Below are 27,689 nucleotides of genomic sequence, written 5' to 3'. Positions count from 1 at the left end.
TGTGAAGCATTGGCCCATTAAAATCTTTCTATGTATTAAGTACTATCTAAGCTGTAGCCTGCATTTCTGCTAATATCCTATCTGTTAATGAATGGCCCCAAAGTCATATTGTATTGGCTCAACCGTTGACATTTGTGTATCAAAAATTTGCTTTGTTGCAATTGATTTTAATAATTATGATGTCACAAAGAACTGGTTATAGACTGCTAAGTATCGCCAATGGGTTCATGTGGTCATACAGAATACTTCTATATTTTCATTTGTTCATTCACTTTATTTTAGATAGGCTAAGAATCATAGAAAGGTTACAGCACAGAAGGCGGCCATTCGGCCCATCTAGTCGGTGCCAGCTCTATGCAAAAGCAATCCAGCTCGTCCCACTCTTTTTCTCCCCCCCACCCCCCAATCCCTGTAGCCCTGCAATTTTTTTCCTTTCAAGTACTTATCCAGTTCCCTTTTGAAGGCCATGATTGAATCTGCCTCCACCATCCCTTCGGGCAGTGCATTCCAGATCCTAACCACTCGCTGTGTAAAAAAAAGTTTTTCCTCTTTCACCTTCGGTTCTTTTGTCAATCACCTTAAATCTATGTCTTCTGGTCCTTGACCCTTCTGCCTATGGGAACAGTTTCTCTCCATCAACCCTGTCTAGACCCTTCATGATTCTGAATACCTCTATCAAATCTCCTCGCAACTGTCTCTGTTCCAAGAAGAACAGCCCCAGCTTCTCCAGTCTATCCACGTAACTAAAGTCCCTCATCCCTGGAATCATTCTAATAAATCTCTTCTGCACCCTCTCTAAGGCCTTCACATCTTTCCTAAAGTGGAGTGCCCAGAACTGGACACAATACTCCATACTTTTGTACTCTATGCCTCAATTTATAAATGATGTGGAGATGCCGGTGATGGACTGGGGTTGACAATAATTTATAAAGCCCAGGATCCAGTATGCTTTTTTAACCGCTTTCTCAACCTGTCCTGACGCCTTCAACGATTTGTGCACATATACCCCCAGATCTCTCTGTTCCTTTTAGAATTGTGCCCTCAAGTTTACATGGCCTCTCCTCGTTCTTCCTACCGAAATGTATCACTTTGCATTTTTCTGCATTAAATTTCGTCTGCCACGTGTCTGCCCACGCCACCAGCCTGTCTATATCCTCTTGAAGTCGATCACTATCCTCCTCACTGTTTTATGTCATCTGCAAATTTTGAAATTGTGCCCTGTGCACCCAAGTCCAAGTCGTTAATATATATCAAGAAAAGCAGTGGTCCCAGCACCGACCCCTGGGGAACACCACTGTACACCTCTCTCCAGTCCGAAAAACAATCGTTCACCACTACTCTCTGTTTCCTGTCACTTTGCTAATTCTGTATCCATGTTGCTACTGCTCCCTTTATTCCATGGGCCGCAATCTTGTTGATAAGCCTACCATGCGGCACTTTATCAAGCGCCTTTTGAAAATCCATATACACCACATCAGCTGCATTTCCCTCGTCTATCCTCTCTGTTACCTCATCAAAAAACTCTATCAAGTTAGTTAAACATGATTTGCCTTTAACAAATCCATGCTGGCTTTCCCTAATCAATCCACCCTCGTCCAAGTGACTGTTAATTCTGTCTTGGATTATCGTTTCGAAAAGTTTCCCCACCACTGAGGTTAAACTGACTGGCCTATAGTTGCTGGGTTTATCCTTGCACCTTTTTTGAACAAGGTTATAACATTTGCAATTCTCCAGTCCTCTGGCACCACCCCCGTATCTACGTATGTTTGGAAGATTATGGCCAGTGCCACTGCAATTTCTACCCTGACTTCCTTTAGCAACCTAGGATGCATCTCATCCGGACCGGGTGACTTATCTACTTTAAGTACAGCTGGCGGAGCTAAGAGATTAGGAAAACAGTCCACCAAGGAATTCCATACCTGTGAACTTTTGTATGTAGGTTACACAGTATAACCTAACTTGTAGGGATTGGCCTTGCCTTAGTGCACTCTCACCTCTAAGTCACCTCATTTTCCACATCGTTCACCTGAGGAAGGAGGTAGCCTCCGAAAGCTTGTGAATTTAAAATAAAATTGCTGGACTATAACTTGGTGTTGTAAAATTGTTTACAACTCTAAGTTAGAAGGTCGTGGCTTGACTACATAATCTGGGCTGACGCTTGAGTGCAGTACTGAGGGAGAGCTGCACTCGGGTGTAGTTTCAGATGAGTCATTAAACTGATGTAACATATCTCACGGCACTATTCAAAGAAGAGCAAGGAGATCTCCAGGTGTCTTGGTCAACATTTATCCCTCAACCAACAACACTAAAAATAAATTATCTGGTCATTTATCTAACTGTTGTTTGTCGGACATTGTAGTTTGCAAATTGGTTGCCACATTTCCCTACATTAGAGCAGTGACTACATTTCAAAAGTACTTCATTAGCTGTGAAGCGCTTTGGGAGGTCCTGAGATTGTGAAAGGTGCCACATAAATGGAAGTTCATTCTTTAAATATAATTTCTGAAAATGAAAGTGGGAAAGTATTTCCTTCCTATCACTGCTACCATTTTGCATGTGTCCATGCAGATTGCAGCTGAATGCCTTTGTCAAACTAAAACTAACCTTGTCCTCAGGTAATGTGAAATATTGTGAAAATTATCAGTTAAGCTCACTAACACCTGCCACTCATACTGACGGTCACTGGAGCAGGCAGCTAAGATAATTCTCTAATTTTGTAATGCATCTTAAAGTGCCCTCATAATGCATTGAACATACAGTTAAACAGAAATTGTACAGCTCCTTTTTAGGGTCCCATGATTTGTTTTGACATAGGTTGTAAGCAGACTTATCCAGATTCGGGATTACATCAGCAAGGCTCGTTCTATGCGGGATGACCTTATGGAGAAAAATGAAAGATCTGCTAATGTCGAGCGTTTGTCTCAGCTGATAGACCATCTAAAAGAACAGGAGAAGTCCTACATGACATTTTTGCAAAAGATGCTGGTATGTTTTGGAACATTGTGATATTTATATTATTTGTAATAAGAATAGGTGTCCCAGGCTTATGTGCATAATGTGTGCAGTTTAACTTCATATACCATAAAATCCAATGCAGGGGGTACGTAGTCACACCTTATGTGTAGGTGCTTTCCTCTCGATCCCACCACCCCGTTTATCTGTCCTGAAGGAGGTGATTCATACTTGGATATGGCTCCATAAATGTAAGAAACTCATATCCCAACCAAGTGGCTGACGATGTGGTGTGCATATAGACCTTCTCAGCTGGCTCTTAGACTGTGGAGGACATTTCAGCCAAGCCTGATGATATCCACATCTGCGTTCCAATTAATGTTACTGGAAAGCATTCAGGAATGGGAACACTGATCTCCCACCTCAGTCTTGGCTGAGATCACCTAACTTCGCACAAATTAGTGATCTAACTGAGGACCTTTTGTTCTCTGTGGCACAACAGTACAGTTATATGACATAATAGTACAGTTATCCATTAAATACAGTACAGAAGTCACAACTACATACTAATTTGCCTGTGGAGCACATTGCACCCGAACATTAAATAAATGCAGTTAGTCTAACGTCAGTTGTGGGCAGACTCTTCAAATCCATAATTTCTGATTAAAATTAGTAAGCATTTAGAAACGTATAGATTAATCAAGGATAGCCAACACAAAGGCAAGTCATGTTTAACAAATTTAAGAGTTTTTTTTTCAAGTTGAAGGTAAATGTAGTGTGTACAGATTTTCAGAAGGTGTTTCATTAGGTGTCTCAAGAGATTCGTTCGAAAAATTTAGGCCTCTGGTATAAGAGGAACTGTAACAGAAAGTTGGTTGATGGGCAAGGAACAGAGTTAAGGTGAATGAGTGTTGTTCAGATTGGAGAAGCGTTTCAAGTGGTGTACCAGGAAGGGTGGGTCTACTTTTGTTCTTATGTGTAGATGATTTAGACTTGGGTATAACGTCGGAGATTTAGAAAACAGTGAGGGGGACTATCAAAGGAAGACATAGGCAAATTAGTGGAATTGGAAGACAGGTGGAAAATGCAATTTAATGTGTATAAGTATGAGGTTATACATTTTGGGAGAAAAAACAAGGAATGTGAATATATACTTAATAGAAAGATGCTCAAGGGTGTGGATGAACAGAGAGACTTAGGGGTTCAAATGCATAATTGCATGAAAATGTAAGTGCAGGTAGATAAAGCAATAAAAAAGACCTGTTGAATTTTGGGTCTTTTAAGTCCGGGCATAGGGTATAAATAAAGGAGTAATGATGCATTCATATAAAATATTGGTTAGAATACTGCTTGTAATTTTGGGTGCCCTATTACAGAAAAGATACTGAAGGCCTAGAGTGCATACAGTGTAACTTCACCAGGGATGAGAAACACAAGTTTTGGGGATAGACTTGAGATGCTGGGTCTATTTCACTGGAGCAGAGAAGGCTAAAAGGGGATTTAAAATGATGAAGTGTTTTGATGGAGGGAGTAGAGAAAGACTATTTCCTTGGTTGTGACAAGGAGTCATCGATTTAAAATTAACTCTGAGTGTGCGGAGAGAGGTTAGGAGAAATTTCTTGACAAAGCGGGTTGTTGGAGCATGGAACACTATGCCAAAAGGAGTGGTTCAGGCAGAGACCATTGCATCTTTTTAAGAGAAAATTGAATAATTTTTTTTATTATTCGTTCATGGGATGTGGGCGTCGCTGGCGAGGCCAGCATTTATTGCCCTTGAGAAGGTGGTGGTGAGCCGCCTCCTTGAACTGCTGCAGACCGTGTGGTAAAGGTTCTCCCACAGTGCTGTTAGGAAGGGAGTTCCAGAATTTTGACCCAGTGATGATGAAGGAACGGCGATATATTTCCCAGTTGGGATGGTGTGTGACTTGGAGGGGAACGTGCAGGTGGTGGTGTTCCCATGTGCCTGCTGCTCTTGTCCTTCTAGGTGGTAGAGGTCGCGGGTGTGGGAGGTGCTGTCGAAGAAGCCTTGGTGAGTTGTTGCAGTGCATCCTGTGGATGGTACACACTGCAGCCACTGTGCGCTGGTGGTGAAGGGAGTGAATGTTTAGTGTGGTGGATGGGGTGCCAATCAAGCGGGCTGCTTTGTCCTGGATGGTGTCGAGCTTCTTGAGTGTTGTTGGAGCTGCACTCATCCAGGCAAGTGGAGAGTATTCCATCACACTCCTGACTTGTGCCTTGTAGATGATGGAAAGGCTTTGGGGAGTCAGGAGGTGAGCCACTCGCCGCAGAATACCCAGCCTCTGACCTGCTCTTGTAGCCACAGCATTTATATGGCTGGTCCAGTTAATTTTCTGGTCAATGGTGACCCCCAGGATGTTGATGGTGGGGAATTTGGTGATGGTAATGCCGTTGAATGTCAATGGGAGGTGGTTGGACACTCTCCCTTTTTGGAGATGGTCATTGCCTGGCACCTGTCTGGCGCGAATGTTACTTGCCACTTATCAGCCCAACCCTGGATGTTGTCCAGGTCTTGCTGCATGCGGGCACGGACTGCTTCATTATTTGAGGGGTTGCGAATGGAACTGAACACTGTGCAATCATCAGCGAACATCCCCATTTCTGACCTTATGATGGAGGGAAGGTCATTGATGAAGCAGCTGAAGATGGTTGGGCCTAGGACACTGCCCTGAGGACCTCCTGCAACAATGTCCTGGGGCAGAGATGATTGGCCTCCAACAACCACTACTATCTTTCTTTGTGCTTGGTATGACTCCAGCCACTGGAGAGTTTTCCCCCTGATTCCCATTGACTTCAATTTTACTAGGGCTCCTTGGTGCCACACTCTGTCAAATGCAGCCTTGATGTCAAGGGCAGTTACACTCACCTCACCTCTGGAATTCAGCTTTTTTGTCCATGTTTGGACCAAGGCTATAATGAGGTCTGGAGCCGAGTGGTCCTGGCAGAACCCAAACTGAGCATCAATGAGCAGGTTATTGGTGAGTATGTGCCGCTTGATAGCACTGTCGATCACACCTTCCATCACTTTGCTGATGATTGAGAGTAGACTGATGGGGTGGTAATTGGCCGGATTCGATTTGTCCTGCTTTTTGTGGACCTGGGCAATTTTCCACATTGTTGGGTAGATGCCAGTGTTGTAGCTGTACTGGAACAGCTTGGCTAGAGGCGCAGCTAGTTCGGGAGCACAAGGCTTCAGCACTACAGCCAGGATGTTGTCGGGGTCCATAGCCTTTGCTGTATCCAGTGCACTCAGCCGTTTCTTGATATCACGTGGAGCGAATCAAATTGGTTGAAGACTGGCTTCTGTGATGGTGGGGATATCGGGAGGAGGCCGAGATGGATCATCCACTCGGCACTTCTGGCTGAAGATGGTTGCAAACGCTTCAGCCTTGTCTTTTGCACTCATGTGTCTGGACTCTGCCATCATTGAGGATGGGGATGTTTACAGAGCTTCCTCCTCCCATTAGTTGTTTAATTGTCCACCACCATTCACGACTGAATGTGGCAGAACTGCAGAGCTTTGATCTGATCCGTTGGTTGTGGAATTGCTTAGCTCTGTCTATAGCATGTTGCTTCAGCTGTTTAGCATGCATGTAGTCCTGAGTTGTCGCTTCACCAGGTTGGCACTTCATTTTTAGGTACGCCTGGTGCTGCTTCTGGCATGCTCTTCTACACTCCTCATTGAACCAGGGTTGATCCCCTGGCTTGTTGGTTATGGTAGAGTGAGGAATATGCCGAGCCATGAGGTTACAGATTGTGCTGGAATACAATTCTGCTGCTGCTGATGGCTCACAGCGCCTCATGGATGCCCAGTTTTGAGCTGCCAGATCTGTTCTGAATCTTTCCAATTTAGCATGGTGATAGTGCCACACAACACGTTGGATGGTGTCCTCAATGCGAAGACAGGACTTCGTCTCCATGTGGACTGTGCGGTGGTCACTCCTACCAATACTGTCATGGACAGATGCTTTTGCGACAGGTAGATTGGTCAAGTAAGTTTTTCCCTCGTGTTGGTTCGCTCACCACCTGCCGCAGGCCCAGTCTGGCAGCTGTGTCCTTCAGGACTCGGCCAGCTCGGTCAGTAGTGGTGCTACCGAGCCACTCTTGGTGATGGACATTTAAGTCCCCCACCCAGAGTACATTCTATACCCTTGCTACCCTCAGTGCTTCCTCCAAGTGGTGTTCAACACGGAGGAGGACTGATTCATCAGCTGAAGGAGGGCGGTAGGTGGTAATCAGCAGGAGGTTTCCTTGCCCATGTTTGACCTGATGCCATGAGATTTCATGGGGTCCAGAGTCAATGTTAGGACTCCCAGGGCAACTCCCTTCTGACTGTATATCACTGTACCACCACCTCTGGTCAGTCTACCCTGCCGGTGGGACAGGACATCGCCAGGGATGGTGATGGAAGAGTCTGGGATGTTGGCTGGAAGGTATGATTCTGTGAGTATGGCTATGTCAGGTTGTTGCTTGACTAGTCTGTGGGACAGCTCTCCCAATTTTGGCACAAGTCCCCATATGTTAGTGAGGAGGATTTTGCAGGGTCGACTGGGCTTGGTTTGCCTTTGTCGTGTCCGATGCTGGGTGGTCCCTCCGGTTTTATTCTTCTTATGACTTTTTTTAGCGAGATTGTACAACTGAGTGGCTTGCTCGGCCATTTCAGAGGGCAATTAAGAATCAACCACATTGCTGTGGGTCTGGAGTCACATATAGGCCAGACCGGGTGAGGACGACAGGTTTCCTTCCCTGAAGGACATTAGTGAACCAGATGGGTTTTTCTGACAATCCGGTAGTTTCATGGCTACCATTACTGATACTAGTATTTTAATTCCAGAATTTATTTAATTAATTGAATTTAATTAATTGAATTTAAATTCCCCAGCTGCTGTGGCGTGATTTGAACTCATGACTCCGGATTATTAGTCCAGGCCTCTGGATTACTAGTCCAGTAACATAACCATATGAATACCAAATATTTGAAGCATAGGAAACTAGAGGGTAATGGTTGAGAGAGTGGGGCAGTGGGATTCATTTTGGATTGCTCTAAAGAGCTGATACAGGCATGGTGGCCAAATGGCTGCTTTCTGTGTTGGAAATCTCTGGTTCTAATTGCAGGTAATTTGATTTTTACTCTGTTGTAACCAGTGATTACATTTTACACTATATATATATATATATATATCCATTACGCACTCAAAAAGCCATTGTTTTTGTTTATAATGTTCTGCTGACTTGATTTATTTTTTAATTTAAAAAATAATGTTTCAGGCTAGAGAGAATGAAGAGGATGAAATTGGCACAACAGACTCTGCTGTGGGATCTGGTTCTGTAGCTGATAGCACATCTCTAAACCTAGATGTTCAGTCTGAGGCATCAGATGCAACGGTAAGCCGGAAGTAGAATAAGATGTAAGTGCTATGTTGAGTACACAATTGGTTTTATAAGATGGACTTTAAATGATAGAGATGCACACTCTATTCTAGACAGAAAAAGTTTGGGTACTAGGATTTAAGTATTGAGACATAGATTGTGCTGAATATTATCCTCACACTTTGCTTTTGTTGTAAAGGAAGGGTATTAAAGTTAGAACAGACTTTTGTTTAAAAGCTGTTTGTCTTGGGTTTCATTAGCATTTTAATCATAAATGTCTTAACTAAACTGTTTAATAAAGGAGGCATCTCGTAGTCTGAGAGTTCGGCCCCGCATTGAGGACAAGCTAGGAAATACAGCCTCCCAAGCACAGGGCTCTTCAGTTACTTCAACTCCAAAAGGGGAAACTGACAGGCTTGGTCTGAATGACAGGAGAGTCTGGCATAGTGGGATTAATGGCAAGGAGCATGGAATTTCCTCCAAGGTACCATTTCATTGCATAGTCCTTGTAATCTATTACCAATTTCAACTCTTATAACCAACTTTTGTTCTTCTCATCCTTTTTCACTTTAAACTGATCCCATTATTTCTTAAGTCTTTTTGAATCTTGGCAATTGTTAAAATGAATGTTACAATTATGTCTGAATTAATTAGATTTAAGATTTGGATTTTGAGTGGTGGAAGAAGTATTTAGCACAGCCGTGATCCAAGGTTACATGGTAAATATGATGCATGAAACCGATCATGCAACCTTCATTTTGAAATCCTGTTTGGAATTGACAAACTTGCCTAAACTTTCAAGTCTTAACCACATAACCAATGACAAATTGTACAGTATTCTATTGAAAAGGAAGACTAAATCGTTATATATGTGAGTACTGCCAACTAAAGTACTCCTTTGCCCCCTTCCCTCAAGTATTGTGATAAGATCTTGTGCCTGGTAGGATGCTAGTTTCAGTCTGTAGTCTCCCTTCTTTCCATTCCCATCAGCGATTAAGCCAGTCAAGGAGCATCTGAATATGCTGCTTGTAAAAGCTGCTATTGAATTGATGCAACAGGTATTCAGGCGTAACCTACATTGACATATGTGGGGTTTCCAGTGGAGCTATTTGTTGGCAGCAAAGTAGAAAAGAAAGAACTGAGTTCATGTGTAGGCGATTAAATCTATACAGCCTGTTGAAATTTTTTTGTTACTTGCTATGGAGTAGGAAGTCCAACGCATTGGAAGTTGCCCACTCTTTAAACACTGCCTTATCAACAACTGTGCATAGGTTTGATGCAAATTGTTAATCTTCACACCTGAGTGGTGACCTCTGGGTTATCTCATTTAGGCACAATTTAGATGGGCGTGCTAAGACAGATGAAACTTTGATATTGTTTCGATTCTTTTTTAAAAAAACAGAAGTTGACCTTTGTACTTCTGGGCCACAGCCACCCAAAAGTGCATAGTTAGCGTTTTCAGCCAGTTGAAAACGAGTTTTTAATGTACATGCCACCTCTGGAATGGAAAAGCAGAAGTGTGCTAAAGCTTTTTTAAGATCAAGCCCACTAACTGGGATATATAGGAAACCAAATAAGTTTGAAAAAAATGGAGGGAAGATGAGGAAGGGAGTAAAGATGGGGTTAGAAAGGAAGACAGACCATGCTGAAATATAAAATGTAACCTGCCATCATACTGTATGTTCTCAAAAGTGAAAAAAATATATAAGCAGGCTTGGGAGCTTGGAAAACTGTTGTGCTGCTGGAACTCTTAATGGTTCTTCATGGGCAAAGATTCATAACTTGCTGGTCATCTGAAAAGTGAAAATTAATATTGTGCAGTCCAATATTAGAGAACTGGATTGCCTCAAATTTTAGGGCTTATCTATGAGCACTTAATTTTTCAGTAAATCTCTCGTCTCAAGATAGGTGGCCTGTTTATTCTATGTTAAACTAAAATGCTTAGATCATTTTGAATTTTAAAAAGTGTTTCTTATAAGTGGACCTATCTGAATGGGGAAAAACTTGAAATAACACATTGGTTGTTCCTGTGATGAGTTGTTGAGTACGTGGCGGGTTTTTTGTTCGTTCATTCTTTACAATGGATAGACTAGTCTAGATTTCTCAAAGCCGAACATAGTCCATCTTGGAATGTGCTGATGTGAAATAAAATGAGCAGGTTGCTGTTTTTGACCTGACTCTTGACATCACTGAACTGGGAGTTAAACAATGTATTAATTTCTGCTTGTTTGAATTACTAAGTTGAATGTCTGAGATGGTGGAACTTATTACAAAAAAGCAATTGGCAGTTTAACAGAGTTGTAGCACAGTTGAGTGGTATAAAATTTGCCTCGTTGCTCAGATTTGTAACATTTGTACATGGTTGTTTTCAGACTGCACTGAGAATTGCTCCCAGACCAACATATTGTTTCCTCACTGGCCAAAGTGTCCTATAGTCTCTGTAGAAAATTGCAGCAAAATCTAATGAACACAATTTATGTGTTCTTGTGGGATGATGGAATTCATTTTGTAATGTTTTTTGGGCGTCTTTGAGATCTCCAGTTATTTCTCATCCAGTTTGGTTAGATTGGGCTTTGCTTCTAGTTCTTCAGTGGTGAGCATTGGAGCAGAACGTTCTGTGGATTTGAAGTGCAACCCACCCATCTGCCCCTCCTGCCCCCTCAAAAAAAAAATCCATAACCTAATGAATGATTCCCTGATATTAGGATTCCACATGCAAGGTTTCTGGACGTAGTGCTGATTTCATGTGAAGTCCAAATGACCTATTAATAGACCCAGATGGCAGATGTTAGATTCCAGTCCTGGATCAGAGCTTGAGCATATCCACCTGTTGATGGACAGCATCACAGTAGTTCATTTGGTTATCAAATGAGGTACTTAACTTTGATCTTTGTCATGTTGTCCTTCCGTTACTCTGAATCTCAGACCTGTGCTTGGCAGACATGGACTGTGCAACAGTTGACTCTGACTTGGACACAAATGCACCAACTTGAATGCTTCACCTGGAGGTAACTCATGCTGCGAGAGCTAGGAGGTGAAATTGCTGCGGTTGATAATCCTGTTTTGTACTTGCACTGACTTTCTTTGCTAAAATTAACAGGAGGAATTTTATCTTCCAAGGGATGCACCTGTTTGCATAAAAACATGATATAGCTCCTCACGAATTGTTTGAGAGCAGACAGGTCAGCATGAATGGTCGATGGCCTGGCATTCTTGGGGAGTAAATCTTTTTTAATAAGAGTTTACTTCATCTCCATCAATTCCAGGGTATTATAGAAAATCAAGATGGAGAGCACAGTGGTAATTTTGATAATCCTATACAGGCTTTGTATACAGTTGTCCTCCGACAACATAGTGCCGAACGTTGCTCCACGGGTCACTGCTGTACAGGGAGAGACCTGCTGTGTGTCCCAATTGTTACCAAATTCGTCATCAATACTGAGCAGCCCTACTGCTTGTAACCTCTGAATGCCGTTTATATTGGGAATACTTTCTTTGTTCTGTCATATAATTGTAATTCAGTTACAGACAGAACTTAATTCACAGAACAAGTGCATTTGCAAAGCTCACCAGCTTTTTGTGTCCAGAACAAATGAAGATTACTTTGGACTTCATCTAAAAGGCCACTATTACAAGTAACATCCATATTTATTTACTGAGCATTACTGGTTAAATTCATCAGCCAAAGGCTAGGGCCCTGAGTTCCACAGGGGTTTTCCCATTCTCCCACTGTAACTCTGGGTCTACATATTTCAATAGGTTTGTTTTTTCTGCAGCTATTTCATTTTAATTGCAAGGACCCTTTTCATTGATAGAAGAAAACTAGATTTTGTTGGTCATCTTAATTCTTAAATCGAAAGCATCCTTAATATACCAAGATCATCCAGTCTTTCTTTGGGGACTGATTATAAGTTCTGTTATGAAGTTGTACTTGGTGATATTTTGTTTGTTTTTTAAAAAATGTCAGCCCAGGTAACATGTGATGGGAAGAGTATACTATGTTAGAGCCAATGTCCCTCATAATTTTTCCTGCTGATAACTTGGGCTACAAATGACTTACATGCAGGATACTTCTATTTGAAGAACGAAGATTATATGAGGTAGTTAATTTAATTTACAGCATATACATCTGCTTAAATAGATAAATGAGCTGTATGTCCTGAATACTAACCTTACAGATAAAGCAGCATACGTACCACCTGTCCCATCCCAAGTTGATGTTTGGGTGTGTTTTGTCCTTCTCTTCACCCCTGCTCCTTATATATATGTCAGGAAAAGAACCTAGTCTGCTACAGTGCTCAACAGCAGTTTAATCTGAATTTAAATTTGGAAGTCCTCCAAGTTGTGACTAGCGTGTTATTAGATAAAATGGATCATTGGCTAGTGAATGTTTTGAGTGTCTTAAAGCTTAACTTACCTTTTAACGGTAATATTGAATTGTACATTTGCATATTTTTTTTACAGGACGATGATCAGCATCGAGATGCAAAAGAAGAGTTGGAAAATCTGAAAAAGCAACATGAACTTCTGAAAAGAATGTTAGAACAACAAGAACAGTTAAGGACACTTCAAGGAAGACAGGCAGCACTTCTAGCACTACAGCACAAAGCAGAACAGACTATAGTTGGAATGGATGAATCTGGTATATCCAATATAAATATTAGTGTACATTAGCTGGTATACTTGTTCTGTAGTGAAAACTTTTATTTGACATGTTTTCTAATCAGCTGATGGAACAAGTAAAATTCAGTTTTTATTACATAGGATTTTTGCCTTTTTTGTTAATCACATTTTGTGATTTTGTTGATTTATAATTAAGCCCAATGGATTATAGTAACTGAAGTAGTCATACTCTTTTTTTAAAACTGAGTCACCTCTAACCCACAGAGTTCCCTCTCAATGCCATGATATGGCGAACAAATGGTTGAAACAAGGGAACAGGAAACTAATGAAACGGGATGGGGTTGAGCCCTCACTTCTTATAACATTACTCTGAGTCTGAGGCAGAATACAGCACACAAATGAAAAGGAGTTCTTTTATACTAGGCAATTTTTGCTAACAATGTTTTTCTTATCCCCAGTAGTTGTAACTGAGACAACTGGCAGTGTTTCGGGACTAAGTATAACATCTGAACTCAATGAGGAACTAAATGATTTGATCCAGCGGTTCCACAACCAGCTTCAGAACTCTCAGGTATAGAATATTATGAAGAGTGCTCATTGCCAAAAGTACATTTTGTAACTTTCAGCATCAGACTTGTGAACAGTTTTCTCCATTATATGTGCTCTGCTTTATCCTGTGATCTCCAACAATAATTTGTTGAAGGAAGGAGAAAGGAGGGGCGTGGCAGAAAGGAGAGTGGAAGAGGGTTGTGGTGGATAGGGGAGGGGATGGGAGAGCGGAGGAGGGAAGAAGGGAGATGGGCAGGAGAGGATACAGGAGAAAAACAGAAGAGAAGGAAAGGGGAAGAGAGGAAGGGACAAAGGAGGAAAGGGATGAGCGGGAAGGGGAGGAGGCAGGATGTGAAGGCGAAGAGGGAGTGGGGAAAGGGAAGGGTTGTGGAGAGAAGGGCAGGAGGAGACAGGAGCGGTAGAGGAGATGAGAGGGTGAAAGAAAGAGAGGGAAGTAGAAGAGAAGTTGGGGAAGGGTTGTGGAGAGGAGGGAAGCAGGAGGGGAAACAGATATGAGAGTGAAAGGGGAGAGGATGGTGAGGGGAACCATAAGGTGCCATTTTCTCTATCCCCCTTTTTTTCTCTCTCTCCCCCTCTCGCCCCTTTTTCTCTCCCTCTCTCGCCCCCCTTTTCTCTCCCTCTCTCGCCCCCCTTTTCTCTCCCTCTCTCGCCCCTTTTTCTCTCCCTCTCTCGCCCCCCTTTTCTCTCCCTCTCTCGCCCCCCTTTTCTCTCCCTCTCTCGCCCCCCTTTTCTCTCCCTCTCTCGCCCCCCTTTTCTCTCCCTCTCTCGCCCCCCTTTTCTCTCCCTCTCTCGCCCCCCTTTTCTCTCCCTCTCTCGCCCCCCTTTTCTCTCCCTCTCTCGCCCCCCCTTTCTCTCCCTCTCTCGCCCCCCCTTTCTCTCCCTCTCTCGCCCCCCCTTTCTCTCCCTCTCTCGCCCCCCCTTTTCGCTCCCTCTCTCGCCCCCCCTTTTCTCTCCCTCTCTCGCCCCCCCTTTTCTCTCCCTCTCTCGCCCCCCCCTTTTCTCTCCCTCTCTCGCCCCCCCTTTTCTCTCCCTCTCTCGCCCCCCCTTTTCTCTCCCTCTCTCGCCCCCCCTTTTCTCTCCCTCTCTCGCCCCCCCTTTTCTCTCCCTCTCTCGCCCCCCTTTTCTCTCCCTCTCTCGCCCCCCCTTTTCTCTCCCTCTCTCGCCCCCCCTTTTCTCTCCCTCTCTCGCCCCCCCTTTTCTCTCCCTCTCTCGCCCCCCCCTTTTCTCTCCCTCTCTCGCCCCCCCTTTTCTCTCCCTCTCTCGCCCCCCCTTTTCTCTCCCTCTCTCGCCCCCCCTTTCTCTCCCTCTCTCGCCCCCCCTTTTCTCTCCCTCTCTCGCCCCCCCTTTTCTCTCCCTCTCTCGCCCCCCCTTTTCTCTCCCTCTCTCGCCCCCCCTTTTCTCTCCCTCTCTCGCCCCCCCTTTTCTCTCCCTCTCTCGCCCCCCCTTTTCTCTCCCTCTCTCGCCCCCACTTTTCTCTCCCTCTCTCGCCCCCCACTTTTCTCTCCCTCTCTCGCCCCCCCTTTTCTCTCCCTCTCTCTCGCCCCCCCTTTTCTCTCCCTCTCTCGCCCCCCCTTTTCTCTCCCTCTCTCGCCCCCCCTTTTCTCTCCCTCTCTCGCCCCCCCTTTTCTCTCCCTCTCTCGCCCCCCCTTTTCTCTCCCTCTCTCGCCCCCCCTTTTCTCTCCCTCTCTCGCCCCCCCTTTTCTCTCCCTCTCTCGCCCCCCCTTTTCTCTCCCTCTCTCGCCCCCCCTTTTCTCTCCCTCTCTCGCCCCCCCTTTTCTCTCCCTCTCTCGCCCCCCCTTTTCTCTCCCTCTCTCGCCCCCCTTTTCTCTCCCTCTCTCGCCCCCCCCTTTTCTCTCCCTCTCTCGCCCCCCCTTTTCTCTCCCCTCTCTCGCCCCCCCCTTTTCTCTCCCTCTCTCGCCCCCCCTTTTCTCTCCCTCTCTCGCCCCCCCTTTTCTCTCCCTCTCTCGCCCCCCCTTTTCTCTCCCTCTCTCGCCCCCCCTTTTCTCTCCCTCTCTCGCCCCCCCTTTTCTCTCCCTCTCTCGCCCCCCCTTTTCTCTCCCTCTCTCGCCCCCCCTTTTCTCTCCCTCTCTCGCCCCCCCTTTTCTCTCCCTCTCTCGCCCCCCCTTTTCTCTCCCTCTCTCGCCCCCCCCTTTTCTCTCCCTCTCTCGCCCCCCCCTTTTCTCTCCCTCTCTCGCCCCCCCTTTTCTCTCCCTCTCTCGCCCCCCCTTTTCCTCCCTCTCGCCCCCCCTTTTCTCTCCCTCTCTCGCCCCCTTCTCTCGCCCCCCTCTCTTCTCTCGCCCCCCCTTTCTCTCGCCCCCCCTTTCTCTCCCCCCCCTTTTTCTCCCCCCCCCTTTTTCTCCCCCCCCCTTTTCTCCCCCCCCCCTTTTCTCCCCCCCCCTTTTCTCCCCCCCCTTTTCTCCCCCCCCTTTTCTCCCCCCCCCTTTTCTCCCCCCCCTTTTCTCCCCCCCCTTTCTCCCCCCCCTTTTTCTCCCCCCCCTTTCTCTCCCCCCCCCTTTCTCTCCCCCCCTTTCTCTCCCCCCCCTTTCTCTCCCCCCCCCTTTCTCTCCCCCCCCTTTCTCTCCCCCCCTTTCTCTCCCCCCCCTTTCTCTCCCCCCCCTTTCTCTCCCCCCCCTTTCTCTCCCCCCCTTTCTCTCCCCCCCTTTCTCCCCCCCCTTTCTCTCCCCCCTTTCTCTCCCCCCCTTTCTCTCCCCCCCTTTCTCTCCCCCCCTTTCTCTCCCCCCCTTTCTCTGCCCCCCTTTCTCTGCCCCCCCCTTTCTCTGCCCCCCCTTTCTCTGCCCCCCTTTTCTCTGCCCCCCTTTCTCTGCCCCCCTTTTCTCTGCCCCCCTTTCTCTGCCCCCCTTTTCTCTGCCCCCCTTTTCTCTGCCCCCCTTTTCTCTGCCCCCCTTTTCTCTGCCCCCCTTTTCTCTGCCCCCCTTTTCTCTGCCCCCCTTTTCTCTGCCCCCCTTTTCTCTGCCCCCCCTTTTCTCTGCCCCCCTTTTCTCTGCCCCCCTTTTCTCTGCCCCCCTTTTCTCTGCCCCCCTTTTCTCTGCCCCCCTTTTCTCTGCCCCCCTTTTCTCTGCCCCCCTTTTCTCTGCCCCCCTTTTCTCTGCCCCCCTTTTCTCTGCCCCCCTTTTCTCTGCCCCCCTTTTCTCTGCCCCCCTTTTCTCTGCCCCCCTTTCTCTGCCCCCCTTTTCTCTGCCCCCCTTTTCTCTGCCCCCCTTTTCTCTGCCCCCCTTTTCTCTGCCCCCCTTTTCTCTGCCCCCCTTTTCTCTGCCCCCCTTTTCTCTGCCCCCCTTTTCTCTGCCCCCCTTTTCTCTGCCCCCCTTTTCTCTGCCCCCCTTTTCTCTGCCCCCTTTTCTCTGCCCCCCTTTTCTCTGCCCCCCTTTTCTCTGCCCCCCTTTTCTCTGCCCCCCTTTTCTCTGCCCCCCTTTTCTCTGCCCCCCTTTTCTCTGCCCCCCTTTTCTCTGCCCCCCTTTTCTCTGCCCCCCTTTTCTCTGCCCCCCTTTTCTCTGCCCCCCTTTTCTCTGCCCCCCTTTTCTCTGCCCCCCTTTTCTCTGCCCCCCTTTTCTCTGCCCCCCTTTTCTCTGCCCCCCTTTTCTCTGCCCCCCTTTTCTCTGCCCCCCTTTTCTCTGCCCCCCTTTTCTCTGCCCCCCTTTTCTCTGCCCCCCTTTTCTCTGCCCCCCTTTTCTCTGCCCCCCTTTTCTCTGCCCCCCTTTTCTCTGCCCCCCTTTTCTCTGCCCCCCTTTTCTCTGCCCCCCTTTTCTCTGCCCCCCTTTTCTCTGCCCCCCTTTTCTCTGCCCCCCTTTTCTCTGCCCCCCTTTTCTCTGCCCCCCTTTTCTCTGCCCCCCTTTTCTCTGCCCCCTTTTCTCTGCCCCCCTTTTCTCTGCCCCCCTTTTCTCTGCCCCCCTTTTCTCTGCCCCCCTTTTCTCTGCCCCCCTTTTCTCTGCCCCCCTTTTCTCTGCCCCCTTTTCTCTGCCCCCCTTTTTCTCTGCCCCCCTTTTCTCTGCCCCCCTTTTCTCTGCCCCCCTTTTCTCTGCCCCCCTTTTCTCTGCCCCCCTTTTCTCTGCCCCCCTTTTCTCTGCCCCCCTTTTCTCTGCCCCCCTTTTCTCTGCCCCCCTTTTCTCTGCCCCCCTTTTCTCTGCCCCCCTTTTCTCTGCCCCCCTTTTCTCTGCCCCCCTTTTCTCTGCCCCCCTTTTCTCTGCCCCCCTTTTCTCTGCCCCCCTTTTCTCTGCCCCCCTTTTCTCTGCCCCCCTTTTCTCTGCCCCCCTTTTCTCTGCCCCCCTTTTCTCTGCCCCCCTTTTCTCTGCCCCCCTTTTCTCTGCCCCCCTTTTCTCTGCCCCCCTTTTCTCTGCCCCCCTTTTCTCTGCCCCCCCTTTTCTCTGCCCCCCTTTTCTCTGCCCCCCTTTTCTCTGCCCCCTTTTCTCTGCCCCCCTTTTCTCTGCCCCCCTTTTCTCTGCCCCCCTTTCTCTGCCCCCCTTTTCTCTGCCCCCCTTTTCTCTGCCCCCCTTTTCTCTGCCCCCCTTTTCTCTGCCCCCCTTTTCTCTGCCCCCCCTTTTCTCTGCCCCCCTTTTCTCTGCCCCCCTTTTCTCTGCCCCCCTTTTCTCTGCCCCCCTTTTCTCTGCCCCCCTTTTCTCTGCCCCCCTTTTCTCTGCCCCCCTTTTCTCTGCCCCCCTTTTCTCTGCCCCCCTTTTCTCTGCCCCCCTTTTCTCTGCCCCCCTTTTCTCTGCCCCCCTTTTCTCTGCCCCCCTTTTCTCTGCCCCCCTTTTCTCTGCCCCCCTTTTCTCTGCCCCCCTTTTCTCTGCCCCCCTTTTCTCTGCCCCCCTTTTCTCTGCCCCCCTTTTCTCTGCCCCCCTTTTCTCTGCCCCCCTTTTCTCTGCCCCCCTTTTCTCTGCCCCCCTTTTCTCTGCCCCCCTTTTCTCTGCCCCCCTTTTCTCTGCCCCCCTTTTCTCTGCCCCCCTTTTCTCTGCCCCCCTTTTCTCTGCCCCCCTTTTCTCTGCCCCCCTTTTCTCTGCCCCCTTTTCTCTGCCCCCCTTTTCTCTGCCCCCCTTTTCTCTGCCCCCCTTTTCTCTGCCCCCCTTTTCTCTGCCCCCCTTTTCTCTGCCCCCCTTTTCTCTGCCCCCCTTTTCTCTGCCCCCCTTTTCTCTGCCCCCCTTTTCTCTGCCCCCCTTTTCTCTGCCCCCCTTTTCTCTGCCCCCCTTTTCTCTGCCCCCCTTTTCTCTGCCCCCCTTTTCTCTGCCCCCCTTTTCTCTGCCCCCCTTTTCTCTGCCCCCTTTTCTCTGCCCCCCCTTTTCTCTGCCCCCCTTTTCTCTGCCCCCCTTTTCTCTGCCCCCCTTTTCTCTGCCCCCCTTTTCTCTGCCCCCCTTTTCTCTGCCCCCCTTTTCTCTGCCCCCCTTTTCTCTGCCCCCCTTTTCTCTGCCCCCCTTTTCTCCTGCCCCCCTTTTCTCTGCCCCCCTTTTCTCTGCCCCCCTTTTCTCTGCCCCCCTTTTCTCTGCCCCCCTTTTCTCTGCCCCCTTTTCTCTGCCCCCCTTTTCTCTGCCCCCCTTTTCTCTGCCCCCCTTTTCTCTGCCCCCCTTTTCTCTGCCCCCCTTTTCTCTGCCCCCCTTTTCTCTGCCCCCCTTTTCTCTGCCCCCCTTTTCTCTGCCCCCCTTTTCTCTGCCCCCCTTTTCTCTGCCCCCCTTTTCTCTGCCCCCCTTTTCTCTGCCCCCCTTTTCTCTGCCCCCCTTTTCTCTGCCCCCCTTTTCTCTGCCCCCCTTTTCTCTGCCCCCCTTTTCTCTGCCCCCCTTTTCTCTGCCCCCCTTTTCTCTGCCCCCCTTTTCTCTGCCCCCCTTTTCTCTGCCCCCCTTTTCTCTGCCCCCCTTTTCTCTGCCCCCCTTTTCTCTGCCCCCCTTTTCTCTGCCCCCCTTTTCTCTGCCCCCCTTTTCTCTGCCCCCCTTTTCTCTGCCCCCCTTTTCTCTGCCCCCCTTTTCTCTGCCCCCCTTTTCTCTGCCCCCCTTTTCTCTGCCCCCCTTTTCTCTGCCCCCCTTTTCTCTGCCCCCCTTTTCTCTGCCCCCCTTTTCTCTGCCCCCCTTTTCTCTGCCCCCCTTTTCTCTGCCCCCCTTTTCTCTGCCCCCCTTTTCTCTGCCCCCCTTTTCTCTGCCCCCCTTTTCTCTGCCCCCCTTTTCTCTGCCCCCCTTTTCTCTGCCCCCCTTTTCTCTGCCCCCCTTTTCTCTGCCCCCCTTTTCTCTGCCCCCCTTTTCTCTGCCCCCCTTTTCTCTGCCCCCCTTTTCTCTGCCCCCCTTTTCTCTGCCCCCCTTTTCTCTGCCCCCCTTTTCTCTGCCCCCCTTTTCTCTGCCCCCCTTTTCTCTGCCCCCCTTTTCTCTGCCCCCCTTTTCTCTGCCCCCCTTTTCTCTGCCCCCCTTTTCTCTGCCCCCCTTTTCTCTGCCCCCCTTTTCTCTGCCCCCCTTTTCTCTGCCCCCCTTTTCTCTGCCCCCCTTTTCTCTGCCCCCCTTTTCTCTGCCCCCCTTTTCTCTGCCCCCCTTTTCTCTGCCCCCCTTTTCTCTGCCCCCCTTTTCTCTGCCCCCCTTTTCTCTGCCCCCCTTTTCTCTGCCCCCCTTTTCTCTGCCCCCCTTTTCTCTGCCCCCCTTTTCTCTGCCCCCCTTTTCTCTGCCCCCCTTTTCTCTGCCCCCCTTTTCTCTGCCCCCCTTTTCTCTGCCCCCCTTTTCTCTGCCCCCCTTTTCTCTGCCCCCCTTTTCTCTGCCCCCCTTTTCTCTGCCCCCCTTTTCTCTGCCCCCCTTTTCTCTGCCCCCCTTTTCTCTGCCCCCCTTTTCTCTGCCCCCCTTTTCTCTGCCCCCCTTTTCTCTGCCCCCCTTTTCTCTGCCCCCCTTTTCTCTGCCCCCCTTTTCTCTGCCCCCCTTTTCTCTGCCCCCCTTTTCTCTGCCCCCCTTTTCTCTGCCCCCCTTTTCTCTGCCCCCCTTTTCTCTGCCCCCCTTTTCTCTGCCCCCCTTTTCTCTGCCCCCCTTTTCTCTGCCCCCCTTTTCTCTGCCCCCCTTTTCTCTGCCCCCCTTTTCTCTGCCCCCCTTTTCTCTGCCCCCCTTTTCTCTGCCCCCCTTTTCTCTGCCCCCCTTTTCTCTGCCCCCCTTTTCTCTGCCCCCCTTTTCTCTGCCCCCCTTTTCTCTGCCCCCCTTTTCTCTGCCCCCCCTTTTCTCTGCCCCCCCTTTTCTCTGCCCCCCCTTTTCTCTGCCCCCCCTTTTCTCTGCCCCCCCTTCTCTCTGCCCCCCCTTCTCTCTGCCCCCCCTTCTCTCTGCCCCCCCTTCTCTCTGCCCCCCCCTTCTCTCTGCCCCCCCCTTCTCTCTGCCCCCCCCTTCTCTCTGCCCCCCCTTCTCTCTGCCCCCCCCTTCTCTCTGCCCCCCCCTCTCTCGCCCCCCTTTTTTTCTCTCTCTCTCTCTCTCTCTCGCCCCTTTTACTACAAGTGTGAACCCCCCATCCAACCACACCATGGAACCATGTTGGTGCTCCATTGCAATTCTTTGTGTTTCATAACCCAACATAACGATTTTTACTTTACAATGAGTATTCTAAAAGGCATGGGAAACTTCAAAATGTTATTTTAATTTTAATATTATGTTCCTTTTGAATAAACTTTGGAAGATCTTTGAAATTGTTTAATATTTTTTTTCTGGTAAAATTTTGAATCTGTTTTTCATATTACTGGGCAATATATGTACTTTTGCAGCCGCAGTCAGTACCTGATAACAGGAGACAAGCAGAAAGCCTGTCATTGACACAAGAAGTTTCCAGGAGTAGAGGTTCCTCAACTTCAGAACACTTGTCAGAACAAAAAGCCCAGCTGGTTAATAAGCTGAAAGTTTTGCAAGGAAAGAAGGAGAGAATGGATAAACTACTTGATGAGTTGCATACACTAAGAGACCAGCATGTTAACAACAGTTCCAGTAAGTGCCAAGATTACCATTTAGATAGTGTGATATCAAATCCTAGTTTGGTGATTGGAATGATATTGAATTGGCATCAAAAAAATGTTTGTCCTGAGGTGTTCTTCATGTAAGGTTTGGGATTGCATGGCGAGTGTAACACAGAAGCATGGCTCACAACTATTTGCTCCTGGTTAATCCTCAATGATGTTTAGGTGCCAGGCTTCCTCTAAAATTGGTGTCCAATTTTATAAATTGATATCTATCTGTAACGAGGATTGTTATGGCGTTAGCCTTATAAAGGAGAAAGATGTCTGAAAATTATACAACTGTATTTATGATGCACTGATTTTTGTGGTGGTTTACTCCTTCCTTCCCCACCTCTCCAGAGGACTAACTCCAGAAGTAATTACCATAAATTGTTACCAATTCTCATGTCTGTATTTTCCAAAAATCAACTTCACAAACAGAGCTTTGCGAAAAATCTTGTCTTTTTATACAAATGATACAATACAATTTAAGAATTGCAATTCTTGTTAACACAATCATTTTATATTGGGAGTGCATTTAATGTTATGCCACTTAGCACTGGTTTATGCACCCTCCGTAAACTTAAGCTCATCCAAAGTTCTGTTGCCTGTATCCTAACTTGCACCAAGTCCCATTCACTCTTCACCCCTGTGCTCGCTGACCTACATTGGCTCCCGTACCTGCAATGCCTGGATTTTAAAATTCTCATCTTGTTTCCAAATCCCTCCATGGCCTCTCCCCTCCCTATCTCTGTAGTATCCTCCAGCCCTACACCCCTCTGAGATTTCTGTGCTCCTCCAATTCTTGCCTCTTGCGCATCCCTGATTTTAATTGCTTGAACACTGGCAGCCGTTCCTTCAGCCGACTAGGCCCTAAGCTCTGGAATTCCCTCCCTAAACTTCTCTACTTCTTCTCAACACCTGTCCTAATATCTCCTTATGTGGCTCGGTGTCAAATTTTGTTTGATAATCACTCCTGTGACGCGCCTTGGGATGTTTTACTCCGTCAAGGTGCTATATAAATGCAAGTTATTGTTGTTGGAGTTAGATTGTCTTTTAAATGCAATTACTGCTTTTGAGGATCAAGAGAGGCTTATATTAAAGCTGTAGAACCAGAAGCTGAAATAATACTGATCCTCAGTAGAAGTATTGGTGTACCAATATTAAGTTTTCTTTCCTTATTTCCCTCTCCCTTGGTCATGTGATAAGTTCCATTTGTAATTCCTTCCCTTACAGAATGTAAATGGTAATATTCATTGTGCATAACACTGAACTTATAACAATGTTATTAGTTGCTGGAGTGGAGTATCTGATTTGGCTGGCTGTACTGTGATGATTGATTATGCAGTTGAAACTGCTGCCCATGTCCTATTGCACACCACGCCTCATACACACATCACCAATGTCCTCACTGACCTAAATTGGCTCCCTATCCCCATGTTTGGGTCATTTGATGGCCTTGTCCCTCCCTATCTCTGTAACCTGCTTCAGCTCTATAACGCACCCCACCACCATTCCTCTGACTCAAATCTCTTGTGCATTCCCCCTCTCTCCAGCCAACCATTGGTGACTGTGCCTTCAGCCAGTAGACCCCAATGAGAATTCTCTCCCCACACCCCTCAGTTTCTCCACCTTCCTTTCCCCCTTTAACAGCCTTCTTAAAACTTTCCTCTGACTAAGCTTTTGTTCATCCAATCTAATAGTTCCTCAGCATCCATTTTTTTTGTTATGCCTCAGGATATTTTTCCACATTAAAGGCACTATATAGATGCAAACTGACTTGGGCAGACTGTTAAGAATTATGCACAAGAAATGTTATTTTGCACCTGAGAGCACTATACATTCAGCGTATGTTTTAATGAGTTTAGTTATTATATCCATGTCAAACTTGCAGCTCTTGGTTTAACAGGTAAGCAACAGTTATTTCTCCACAACAGTGCCAGAGTACCCAACATTTACCAAATATTTAACTTCTATCCATTCAAGTTTTAAACAATAAGATCATCTCTAATTATGTCACTGCACCTTTATGATAAAGGTAGTAGGTTAATGTACAGATAGATCTGTTGACTAAGGTTGCCAGAACCTAAATTTTGGTCTTGTTTTCTAGTTTCATCTAGTGCCCCTGGTGTGTCTGGCTCATTTCACAGGAGTGATCAAAGAAGTTCTGTTTCTGCACCAACAGAAGCTGGTGCTACAATCAACAGGGAACCCAGCAGCTTGGCCTCCTCAGCGTGTGTTTTGGGTTCCATACCCTCACTGCATGATAGTGATATCGAAGATAATGCTAATCCTCGGGAGAAATTAAAGTATGATTCAAAACCAAATGCAGTTAAAACCAATTGCATGCTTAAGTATAGTTCTACAGCTATTACGTGTGGTCAGATCACACTATTCACACAAGTGGCCATGATACCTTTTGTTCATTGGGAGCTGTAGTTGAATATTAAAATTGAGAATGCATAATTCCTGTATACATTTTACCCTTTGTGACTTCTATCTTTTTTTAAACAAAGATCTGATAGGGACAGGGTTTTCATAGAACCTGTGAATCTGAATTCTCATGAATGTAAATAATCTATTAACCAAGAGTTGACAATTTTAGTGCCAAATAATGTATGCAGCACTTCAGGTCATTTTTTTTCTTTCCACTCCCCACAAAAAAATAAAATTCAATTAGTAATGCTTTTTTTTATTGCTACCACTATGGGCATTGCTAATGCAGAGTCCATTGCCCCATGCCATGCCTTGGGTACAAAAATCAGCCTGTTCCGAGGAAGTAACTGATATTTTTAGAGTTGATTTTTTTTTAATGCAGAATTTAACACTTTAAAAAAAAAAGGTTTTATATGATGTTGTAGAGATTTAAATCTTTTCTGTTATATTCTTGTGCATATTATTGAAAAAGAAATCTATCCTGCTGTGTTTATTTTCTCCTTCCTCTTCGGGGTGTCCTTGGGCCACGCACCAACTATAGCTGAGAAAGCATGCAATCTGCTCGCAGGCTTTAGCCTGCACTGCTGTGGATTGACTGCTGGGAAATGCTGAAGAGCAATCCATTGATTGCCTTTAGATTTATCACCCCTCCCCCAAAACAAAACGTTGGTAAACATTTGGCCTCTGCTCAGCGCTTCCCAAAATCTACATCTGAGATTAGTAATTTAGTGGGCTGGGAGAATGCAAGTGGACAACCACCTTTGGTAACACTTCGGCATTATACATTGTACTGCACTATTGTGCCAACATATTGAATATCTTTTTGAATTATTTGAACCTTGCTGTGAAGTGAAATCTTCTCTGGCATTTGAGAGGAAATAAATGTGACCAAGATGACGAAGTGTCCAAATACAGTGACTATCAGCGTAAGAAATCTGTTTCTATAGTGAGGTATAGAAGCCACTCATAATTGTAATGTCTTTCATCAGAAGTCCAGACCATCCAACACATTTTCTAAATTTAAGTTTTAGGAATAGAACATCTTTGCAGTTTTTATGACTGCTTAGAATTTATCCAGTGAGCTTTGAACCCCAGTCTGAGTTAGCTGATCTCAACTGGGATGGCGGAAGGGGTGCTACAATTGGCCTTTCTGTCCCTCGTTAGTGAGGAAAAAATTAGTCTGGGTTTCCACTCCTAATCGCTATCCAGTGCTAAAGTTGCACATGTATGGCTGTCTCCCATAGAAAGCATTAGGCTCAGTAATGTTCTCTGTGCTTAAATAACTTGCTGACACTTGACCAGGCTCACAAATAATAGCTACTTGAGTGTGGTAATGGAGCATGCTGGTGCCCATGGAACCCTCCCCCAGCAAGGCATCAATGCTTTCAGGAGAGATGGGGAGAAAATTGGAGGAAAAAAATGTCTATCATTAGTTACCTCTAACTAAAATTTCAGAGTTAACAATTCAGTATTAATTTACTGTATAATTCCTTCAATAATTTAAACTGTCGTAGCAAGTTAAAGCTTGGCACATTATGCAAATAATAGAAATTATATGCATTGCTGAAGTTACATGATTTGAAATGTGAGCAAACTAAAGTAAGCAAGAAATTACAGTTTAAATTAATGCTAATTGAATATTGAAATTTATTTGGTATTTTCCATTTCTGTTCGCTTAAGTGGATTTGACTCTATTGAATTTGAGGGTCGACTCATTGAGAGCATATCCTACAAGTGTATGTTGGAATTAATTTCAGCACAATCTTGAGAGAGTTTAAGTGCGAGCACTGTTAGACTGTGCATGATTTTCCTATAATTCGGTGCTTACACTCTGCCCCAAAAATTTATCAGCGTGAACAATATTGAATTGTTCACTGATCAATTTTAGTTCGATATTACTAATGAAACAAACATTTTTTCCTCCCAATTTTCTCCCCTGTTATCCTGAAGGCATTGACTCCTTGTTGCGGCTGGGGTTCCATGGCTATCAGCGCTCTCCATTACCCCACCCCAGTAACTATTATTGATGTGTGAGCCTGGACAAGTGTTGGCTTTAACAGTGGTCTCTCATACAGCTCACCTTCCAATTCAAACATTAGGTTACAACTTTTAGCGGGATGTACTAATGAGTCTGTTGATAAAATGTAATTAATTCATCAGTGTTTCTTTTTGATTGAGTCTGAGTTTATCATTTCATGCTAAACTTTTAATAATTCCTTAACTCAGAAACTGTTACAAAATATAGCCTGATGAACTGTATAAAATTCTTCCTTCAGGAAACTAAAAGAAGTTCACAAGAGGCTAAACGAATTGCGTGAATTGATTGATTACTATCAGCAGACTTCAGATATGATGACTGATGCTGTTAATGAGCATACAAAAGAGGATGAAGATGAAACTGAGGAAGAGTCTATGTACTACTCTGATCAGGAGAATCCAGAAACAGTCACAAACATCAGGTGGGAAAAGTGAAGTATTGGGATGACTGTTGCTATTTACTAAAGCATCTTGAGGGCCCGAAAAGGAAGGATACTTAAGTTGCTGTCGATACTTTGATTTTGATGATAAAATGGAGGGTTGAGGTGACAAAAGTATTTTTTAGAATGCACTGTTTGTATTGCTTTCTTTATTTTGGGCAAAGTAGTATATTTTGTCTTGCTGCTTTTGCTAGTGTTAACAAAAAAAAGCGAAAAGCCCAAGAATGAGGGTTTGGTGATGCAGTGGCGCAGCATAACAGCTTTTCAACTTTGTGACTTGGATTTGATTCCAGCACAGGATGATGCAATGCAAGTGTGCCATTGCAACTTAGTTTGCACAAATGTCTCTCTGATTTGCCACTAATTAACACTTAATTTATCATCTCCTGCAAGGCTAGAGGATGGCTGTTGAAAGTGTCACCTGACTGTAAAAAGCAGCTCTTCTAAGGTTGAAGCTAAGGTACATTTTTGGGACAGAGTTAAAGCAGCTTTGTTTTGTTTCAGGCAGTGCTATACCTGACTTGGGAATGTTTGATGCTGACAGTGGGTGCTGGAAATGGCAGTGTTCCATTTCCCATTTCTAATGCTGCTTACTTTCATGAGCACAAAATTTTTAAAAATCGCATTTTCAATGACATGGTCTTGAGGCCATGCCTGTGTGTCTCATACTTGAACTTAAATTTTGAATCCCATGCTTGTCAATCACTGCTCAAAAGCAAATAACTAATTACCGGCTACTTAGCATGCACCATCTCTGTTGAAGTAGAGCTATCATTGATTTTCCTTCCTTTTAGAAAATGAATCTTCTATTCAATTACTGTAGAGCAGCACTTATGCTTGCTTAAAATGTACAACTGTTTTCAGTAATCTGGTTGACGCTGTATGGGGATTAATGATTGTCCTGGGAAGTATTTTTTGGGAGAGGATTTTGTTCCCCTCCTTGAATATTGAATTTCATTCCTGTTTACAGCACTGCTTTGTGTTTATTATGGTATATTTTTATTTTAAGATTTCTAATAATTATATCTAAAACATAAGGTGTTGGGAACTATATGACAACAAATATATCTGTTCAAAATGTGAATAAAAACCAAAGTACCACAGATGCTGGTAATCTGAAACAAAAACAAAAAGATGTTGTGAACACTTAGCAGGTCAGTCAGCATCTGGGGAGACTACAACCAAGTTAACGTTTCGAGTGTATGAACTCTTTGTCAGATCTAGAAGATATTACAGACTAACCCCATTTAAAAAAGGAACTAAGCGAGAAGGAAGAAAACGCTTATGCGAAAAGAAACATAATGACC

At 46.0% G+C, this 27,689-nt stretch overlaps 1 protein-coding gene across 6 annotated transcripts in view; it reads left to right on the top strand.

Annotated features, from left to right (window-relative positions):
* Positions 1 to 27,689, top strand: part of pcm1 (pericentriolar material 1) — a 155,571-nt gene that overhangs the window by 17,399 nt on the left and 110,483 nt on the right. For 2 of the 6 annotated variants that reach the window (XM_067986856.1, XM_067986841.1), the window contains exons 5-12: positions 2,815 to 2,985; positions 8,239 to 8,355; positions 8,642 to 8,824; positions 12,805 to 12,982; positions 13,422 to 13,534; positions 21,245 to 21,461; positions 23,580 to 23,778; positions 26,182 to 26,364. In XM_067986856.1, coding sequence (XP_067842957.1) covers positions 2,815 to 2,985; positions 8,239 to 8,355; positions 8,642 to 8,824; positions 12,805 to 12,982; positions 13,422 to 13,534; positions 21,245 to 21,461; positions 23,580 to 23,778; positions 26,182 to 26,364 — 1,361 coding nt within the window. The remainder of the gene's footprint in view (positions 1 to 2,814; positions 2,986 to 8,238; positions 8,356 to 8,641; positions 8,825 to 12,804; positions 12,983 to 13,421; positions 13,535 to 21,244; positions 21,462 to 23,579; positions 23,779 to 26,181; positions 26,365 to 27,689) is intronic. The other 4 variants (XM_067986870.1, XM_067986867.1, XM_067986848.1 and 1 more) reach the window with 3 other exon arrangements.

Source organism: Heptranchias perlo, chromosome 1, assembly GCF_035084215.1.
Source record: "Heptranchias perlo isolate sHepPer1 chromosome 1, sHepPer1.hap1, whole genome shotgun sequence".
Taxonomy (NCBI): Eukaryota; Metazoa; Chordata; class Chondrichthyes; order Hexanchiformes; family Hexanchidae; genus Heptranchias; species Heptranchias perlo.
The sequence above is the reverse complement of the archived record's forward strand: the minus strand, read 5'-3'. Positions and strand labels throughout refer to the sequence as shown.